The sequence below is a fragment of the Mizuhopecten yessoensis genome, unplaced genomic scaffold (genome assembly GCF_002113885.1).
Source record: "Mizuhopecten yessoensis strain PY_sf001 unplaced genomic scaffold, ASM211388v2 scaffold716271, whole genome shotgun sequence".
Taxonomy (NCBI): Eukaryota; Metazoa; Mollusca; class Bivalvia; order Pectinida; family Pectinidae; genus Mizuhopecten; species Mizuhopecten yessoensis.
In genome coordinates this window covers 174,730-183,479 of record NW_018480033.1, presented here as the reverse complement: position 1 = coordinate 183,479, position 8,750 = coordinate 174,730, and the positions used below count along the sequence as shown (strand labels likewise).

The 8,750-nt window shown below is 36.5% G+C and overlaps 1 protein-coding gene across 2 annotated transcripts in view; it reads right to left on the bottom strand.

Annotated features, from left to right (window-relative positions):
* Nucleotides 1-1,306: 1,306 nt before the first annotated feature.
* Nucleotides 1,307-8,750, bottom strand: part of LOC110442489 (SUMO-activating enzyme subunit 2-like) — a 27,498-nt gene continuing 20,054 nt past the window's right edge. The window contains exons 17-18 of one of the 2 annotated variants that reach the window (XM_021486129.1): nt 3,211-3,338; nt 1,307-2,107 (exon numbers count right to left, since the gene is read on the bottom strand). In XM_021486129.1, coding sequence (XP_021341804.1) covers nt 1,938-2,107; nt 3,211-3,338 — 298 coding nt within the window. In that variant the 3' untranslated portion in view covers nt 1,307-1,937. Of the gene's footprint in view, nt 2,108-3,210; nt 3,339-8,718; nt 8,746-8,750 lie in introns of those variants that run through there. The other variant, XM_021486130.1, reaches the window with a different exon arrangement.

The following is an 8,750-nucleotide window of genomic DNA, read 5'->3' as shown; positions in this document are numbered from 1 at the left end:
TATTGTGATGTTTTTTTTATTTGATTAGGCCTGTAGTTGATAGATACCTAGCGAGTGATCATTTGCCTCCGAAACTGCATTTATTAGCTCTGCCTGTAGTTTGTCAATCTATGTGCATTCATTTATCGAGGAGTTTTTCTGCCCTGTTTCAACCGGAATACGCAAATGTAACCTATATTCTCATACTTTACCATTACATGAAATTTGATCAAGATCCTTTCAGAAATTAAGTCAGTACAGCGATGACAAAAAGGAACATATGTATTGAGAAACACTATTTCCTCAATACCACCATAAAAATAACTCTTTGAAACACCCTACAAACAAAGATGAAAACGCCAAGCAAAGTGTAAAGAAGCAAAACAAAGGAATACAAAAAATTATGTTTATTTTGTAGTATCAAAATATTGCACCAGATGGTGACCTCAATGATTCATTTACAATGTTATAAATGAAATATACAGTGTCCAATACATCAGGAATCACCATCGTTACGTAACAGCACTACATGTACACAACATTAAACAGTTTGGTCCACATGAGTCGCACAGTTCCTACCATAGAGCAGCTATCAGCACTTACATTCTAGGTGGCATTACCCAGCACTGGTTTTGTATCGCAGAGTATGGTACTTGTTCCAGTTTTCATTCATACAGAAATATGGGCATTTTCACAGAAATATAGGAATTCAATTAACCCTTTCACCACTGTAGACCATAATGGACTCATCCAGATAAATGCATGGTAGAGTCTACTTAAGTTACATAGGGGTGAAAGGGTTAAACATGAAGATAAATCCTGGTCGACCATGAGGTCTAGAGTGTTTGAACCCGCATGTTCCGGTAGACTTTAAACAAAACAGTCTTTAACTCTAAGATAATAATTCAAATTTTAAAATTATTTCAATGATGTTAAATACTCAAATATCCAATTTATACATAAATGTTAAAACCTCTATACACTATAGCTGCTTTCGTTTATGGCATTTTGAACAGTTAAACCAGAGTAAATCGTTCATGAAATATGGTCAGGCAGGTTTTATCCTTGAACATTCTACATTTAAAAGCTGACAAACTGGTCTGTTAGCTAAAACAAACAGGGCCCGTATTCATGAAACTGTTCTCATGCTCAAGCATGAAATCTGTGCTCAAACCAACTTTCTGGTAACTCGCTACGATCAAAAAGTCAAATGTAAACATTGAAAACAGTATTTGGCTTTAAGTCTCTTCAAAATGTTTCCAAATCATTGACAAAATAAGTTTTATTTATTGAGTTATAACCAGAACAAGAAATTGGGCTTGAGCACAAAATCCATGCTCGAGCATGAGAACGGCTTCATGAATACAGGCCCAGGACTTTCAAAGGATGATACATTTATAAAAGGTAAATAACAATCTGTCCTCCATAAATGGAAAATTCAAACTATGGCAGGTTCAGAGACTAGACCTCGACCTTCATAAGACTAATCTGAAGGAGGACCAAAAACAGAACAATATACATTACACCAGTATTCGTTGTTTTATACATCTATCTAGTACTTTGGAATATTTTAATACTTAACACATCAATTATGTGCAGACCAATTTCAATTATCACCATTTTTTTCTTCAGCAGATCTTTATGATAATTTATTTTTGTTAATTTCAAGTTACAATATTTCGGTATATAGTTTTACGATGCACAAAAGAAACATGTTTTTATCTATGGAATTGTAATCCAATAATACAGAATGTAAAATTGTTGGACATACAATAAAGTGTTTAACAATTATTCGTCCTGGTTATCGATCAACTCTCGATTGCCCCTGATATTACTAGATCCCTAGAAGTCTCTATTGACCACAACCAATCACAGGGACGTCCATTTACACCTATTTTGTTCTGCTGCCTCTCATTTTCTTTTCTTATTGTTCTGGAGATTTAAGGAGAAAGTTTTCTTCACAAAACCACAATATCCTCCTCCTCCTGAACATCGGATACTTTCACTTTTTTGGGCGTGTCTGAGCTGGTCAGTTCGTCCTCAGCCTTTCTCTTTCTACTGACCACTGGCTGGCAGATCACTTCCTCGGGCTCGTCCACCACCATCAGGTCTTCATCATCACTCACATCTATGAACAAATGTAATGGTTTTTAATTATACCATGTATGAATAATGGCCGAAATCCTGTCTTAGTACACTTCCTGCGATAATGACCGTTTTATACTTATTAACTGTTGGATATTCCTAACTCATTCATTACACTCCGTCCAACATTGTTGCCACTTATGTTTTTAAAGGAATCAATATATGCGGTTTCACATCTGAAAGTGCTAATTTGATAATAGTTGGATGCTGAAATATAATTCAGTCCGAGTAGCAGATTTTGAATCAGAATTAACATTATGAAGTTTAAGATTTTGAAATAGATCAAGTTTTATTTGAAATAGTAGATACAAAAATGTAAGTAGTCGTAGATAATTGTGCTTATGATATAAATTGGGATCTGTAGATTAGCGTGACCTGTCTGTAGTCTAGGTGGGGGGAGTCCAGTCTGTGATGTCAGTGTTTGTGCCTCCAGCTGATGCTGACATCTGGAGTCAAATTTAGCAGGATTTATGGCCAGTTTAACCTAGCCGTGTAGGGGTCAGATAGTAAGGTATTTCAGTTTGGGAGTCAAAGGAGGAGAAAAGAGTTGGGATGGGGAGTGGATTTAAGGAGTCTTGAGGAAGGAGATTGAGCTAGGTAGACCGAGTTGAGAGATCTAGATATATAGAGGAGAGTTAGAAAGTTGGAGTAAAAGTGAGAATTAGGAAGTTAGTTATACAAATGTAATAGTTTTTTTAGCTGAAGTTTGGAGATCTGTGTAGTTTATAGTTTATAGTTGGAGATAAGTTTGAAGTGGAGAGATTGAGTTCAAAATAATGAAGACTTGTATATATTTTATTACGGATTAAAATACTTGTGTTGTAAATATAGTGTAAATATAAATGTGCTTATTTTGTTGTTCAATTAATTTGAACTGGAGGCAGTGGAAACAGAAAGCATCAGTAATACAAAGAAAACGTAACACTGGTAGCCGAATACATATATTTTGTGGACAACTCGTACACATTTTACACCTTTGTGTGCATACGCTTCACTGGTCATTTGTCTGATGAAGGTGACACGTGTACATATCGTACTAGTCACCAAAACGTCAAATAGAAACTTTTCATAAAGTAGACAAGTTACCATTAGTCTTTGACTGGTTGTCGTCTTTGTTCTCCTCTCTCTTCTTCTCTGTCTCTTCCTCCTCTTTGGCCTGTAGTTCAGACATGTCTCCCACCAATTCAAACTCTTTGTCTTCATCTAACTTCTCCCTACAACACAACCTTACAATGTTATGTTTCTCCCTACAACACAACCTTACAATGTTATTTTTCTCCCTACAACACAACCTTACAATCTGACTTCTCCCTACAACAAAACTTTATAATCTAACTTCTCCCTACAACACAACCTTATAATCTGACTTCTCCCTACCACAAAACCTTATAATCTAACTTCTCCCTACAACACAACCTTATAATCTAACTTCTCCCTACAACACAACCTTACAATGTTATGTTTCTCCCTGCAACACAACCTTACAATGTTATTTTTCCCCCTACAACACAACCTTACAATCTAACATCTCCCTACAATAATCTAACTTCTCCCTACAACAAACCCTTACAATCTAACTTCTCCCTACAACAAACCCTTACAATCTAACTTCTCCCTACAACAAAACCTTACAATCTAACTTCTCCCTACCACACAACCTTATAATCTAACTTCTCCCTACCACAACCTTACAATCTAACTCTTCCCTACAACACAACCTTACAATATAACTTCTCCCTACAACACAACCTTTTTATCTAATTTCTCCCTACAACAAAACCTTATAATCTAGCTTCTCCCTACAGCACAACCTTATAATCTAACTTCTCCCTACAACTCAACCTTATAATCTAACCTCTCCCTACAACACAACCTTATAATCTAACTCCTCCCTACAACACAACCTTATAATCTAACTTCCCCCTACAACACAACCTTATAATCTAACTTCCCCCTACAACACAACCTTATAATCTAACTTCCCCCTACAACACAACCTTATAATCTAACTTCCCCCTACAACACAACCTTATAATCTAACTTCCCCCTACAACACAACCTTATAATCTAACTCCTCCCTACAACAAAACCTTATAATCTAACTTCTCCTTACAACACAACCTTACAATCTAACTTCTCCTTACAACACAACCGTATAATCTAACTTCTCCCTACAACACAACCTTACAATCTAACTTCTCCTTACAACACAACCGTATAATCTAACTTCTCCCTACAACACAACCTTACAATCTAACTTCTCCCTACAACAGAACCTTACAATCTAACTTCTCCCTACAACAGAACCTTACAATCTAACCTCTCCCTACAACACAACCTTATAATCTAACTCCTCCCTACAACACAACCTTATAATCTAACTCCTCCCTACAACACAACCTTATAATCTAACCTCTCACTACAACAAAACCTTACAATCTAACTTCTCCCTACAACACAACCTTACAATGTTATGTTTCTCCCTACAACACAACCTTACAATGTTATTTTTCTCCCTACAACACAACCTTACAATCTAACTTCTCCTTACAACACAACCGTATAATCTAACTTCTCCCTACAACACAACCTTACAATCTAACATCTCCCTACAACACAACCTTTCAATCTAACTTCTCCTTACAACACAACCTTACAATCTAACTTCTCCTTACAACACAACCGTATAATCTAACTTCTCCCTACAACACAACCTTATAATCTAACCTCTCACTACAACACAACCTCACAATCTAACTTCTTCCTACAACACAACCTTATAACCTAACTTCTCCCTACAACAAAACCTTATAATCTAACTTCTCCCTACAATACAACCTTATAATCTAACTTCTCCCCACAACACAACCTTTTTATCTAATTTCTCCCTACAACACAACCTTCTAATCTAACTTCTCCCTACAACAGAACCTTACAATCTAACTTCTCCCTACAACACATCCTTATAACCTAATTTCTCCCTACAACACAACCTTATAACCTAACTTCTCCCTACAACAAAACCTTACAACCTGACTTCTCCCTACAACAAAACCTTATAATCTAATTTCTCCCTACAACACAACCCAATCTAACATCTCCCTACAACACAACCTTTCAATCTAACTTCTCCTTACAACACATCCTTATAATCTAACTTCTCCCTACGACAAAACCTTATAATCTAACTTCTCCCTTCAACAAAACCTTATAATCTAACTTGTCCCTACAACACAACTTATAATCTGACTTCTCCCTACAATACAACCTTATAATCTAACCTCTCACTACGACACAACCTCACAATCTAACTTCTTACTTCAACACAACCTTATAATCTAACTTCTCCTACAACACAACCTTATAATCTAACTCCTCCCTACAACACAACCTTATATTTTAACTTCTCCCTACAACACAACCTTATAATCTAACTTCTCCCTACAATACAACCTTATAATCTAACCTCTCCCTACAACACAACCTCACAATCTAACTTCTTCCTACAACACAACCTTATAATCTAATTTCTCCCTACAACACAACCTTATAATCTAACTTCTCCCTACAACACAACCTTTTTATCTAATTTCTCCCTACAACCCAACCTTATAATCTAACTTCTCCCTACAACCCAACCTTATAATCTAACTTCTCCCTCCAATACAACCTTATATTCTAACCTCTCCCTACAACACAACCTTATAACCTAACTTCTCCCTTCAACTCAACCTTTTTATCTAATTTCTCCCTACAACCCAACCTTATAATCTAACTTCTCCCTCCAATACAACCTTATATTCTAACCTCTCCCTACAACACAACCTTTTTATTTAACTTCTCCCTACAACACAACCTTTTTATCTAATTTCTCCCTACAACACACCCTTATAATCTAACTTCCCCCTACAACACAACCTTATAATCTAGCTTCTCCCTACAACACAACCTTATAACCTAACTTCTCCCTTCAACTCAACCTTTTTATCTAATTTCTCCCTACAGCACAACCTTATAATCTAACTTCTCCTTACAACACAACCTTATAATCTAACTCTTCCCTACAACACAACCTTACAATATAACTTCTCCCTACAACACAACCTTTTCATCTAATTTCTCCCTACAACACAACCTTATAACCTAACTTCTCCCTTCAACTCAACCTTTTTATCTAATTTCTCCCTACAACACACCCTTATAATCTAACTTCCCCCTACAACACAACCTTACAATCTAACTTCTCCCTACAACACATCCTTATAATCTAACTTCTCCCTACAATACAACCTTATAATCTAACTTCTCCCCACAACACAACCTTATAATCTAACTTCCCCCTACAACACAACCTTATAATCTAACCTCGCCCTACAACACAACCTTATAACCTAACTTCTCCCTTCAACTCAACCTTTTTATCTAATTTCTCCCTACAACACATCCTTATAATCTAACCTCTCCCTACAACACAACCTTATAACCTAACTTCTCTCTACAACACAACCTTTTTATCTAATTTCTCCCTAAAACACAACTCTTATAATCTAACTTCTCCCTACAACACAACCTTATAACCTAACTTCTCCCTACAACACAACCTTATAACCTAACTTCTCCCTGCAACACAACCTTTTTATCTAATTTCTCCCTACAACACAACCTTATAATCTAACTTCTCCCTACAACACAACCTAATAATCTAACCTCTCCCTACAACACAACCTTACAATCTAACTTCTACCTACAACACAACTTTTGTATTTAACTTCTCCCTACAACACAACCTTATAATCTAACTCTTCCCTACAACACAACCTTACCTTATAATCTAACTTCTCCCTACAACACAACCTAATAAGCTAACCTCTCCCTACAACACAACCTTACAATCCTACTTCTCCCTACAACACAACCTTATAATCTACCTCTTCCCTACAACACAACCTTACAATCTGCCTTCTCCCTACAACAAAACCTTATGATCTAACTTTTCCCTACAACACAACCTTTTTATCTAATTTCTCCCTACAACACAACATTATAATCTAACTTCTCCCTACAACACAACCTAATAATCTAACCTCTCCCTACAACACAACCTTATGATCTACCCTCTCCCTACAACACAACCTTCCAATCTAACTTCTACCTACAACACAACTTTTGTATTTAACTCCTCCCTACAACACAACCTTATAATCTAACTTCCCCCTACAACACAACCTAATAATCTAACCTCCCCCTACAACACAACCTTACAATCTAACCTCTCCCTAAAACACAACCTTATAATCTAACCTCTCCCTACAACACAACCTGACAATCTAACCTCTCCCTACAACACAACCTTATGATCTACCCTCTCCCTACAACACAACCTTCCAATCTAACTTCTACCTACAACACAACTTTTGTATTTAACTCCTCCCTACAACACAACCTTATAATCTAACTTCTCCCTACAATACAACCTTATAATCTAACCTCTCCCTACAACACATCCTTACAATCTAACTTCTACCTACAACACAACTTTTGTATTTAACTCCTCCCTACAACACAACCTTATAATCTAACTTCCCCCTACAACACAACCTAATAATCTAACCTCCCCCTACAACACAACCTTACAATCTAACATCTCCCTACAACACCACCTTACGATCTAACATCTCCCTACAACACAACCTTACAATCTAACCTCTCCCTAAAACACAACCTTATAATCTAACCTCTCCCTACAACACAACCTTATAATCTAACATCTCCCTACAACACAACCTTATAATCTAACTTCTCCCTACAATACAACCTTATAATCTAACCTCTCCCTACAACACAACCTTATGATCTACCCTCTCCCTACAACACAACCTTCCAATCTAACTTCTACCTACAACACAACTTTTGTATTTAACTCCTCCCTACAACACAACCTTATAATCTAACTTCTCCCTACAATACAACCTTATAATCTAACCTCTCCCTACAACCCAACCTTACAATCTAACTTCTACCTACAACACAACTTTTGTATTTAACTCCTCCCTACAACACAACCTTATAATCTAACTTCCCCCTACAACACAACCTTATAATATAACTTCTCCCTACAACACAACCTTATAATCTAATTTCTCCCTACAACACAACCTTATAATCAAACCTCTCCCTACAACACAACCTTACAATCTAACATCTCCCTACAACACAACCTTATAATCTAACCTCTCCCTACAACACAACCTGACAATCTAACCTCTCCCTACAACACAACCTTTTAATCTAATTTCTCCCTACAACACAACCTTATAATCTAACCTCTCCCTACAACACAACCTTACAATCTAACATCTCCCTACAACACAACCTTATAATCTAACCTCTCCCTACAACACAACCTTACAATCTAACTTATCCCTACAACACAACCTTTGTATTTAACTTCTCCCTACAACACAACCTTATAATCTAACTCCTCCCTACAACACAATCTTACAATCTGACTTCTCCCTACAACAAAACCTTATAATCTAACTTCTCCCTACAATAAAACCTTATAATCTAACTTCTCCCTACAACAAAACCTTACAATCTGACTTCTCCCTACAACAAAACCTTAT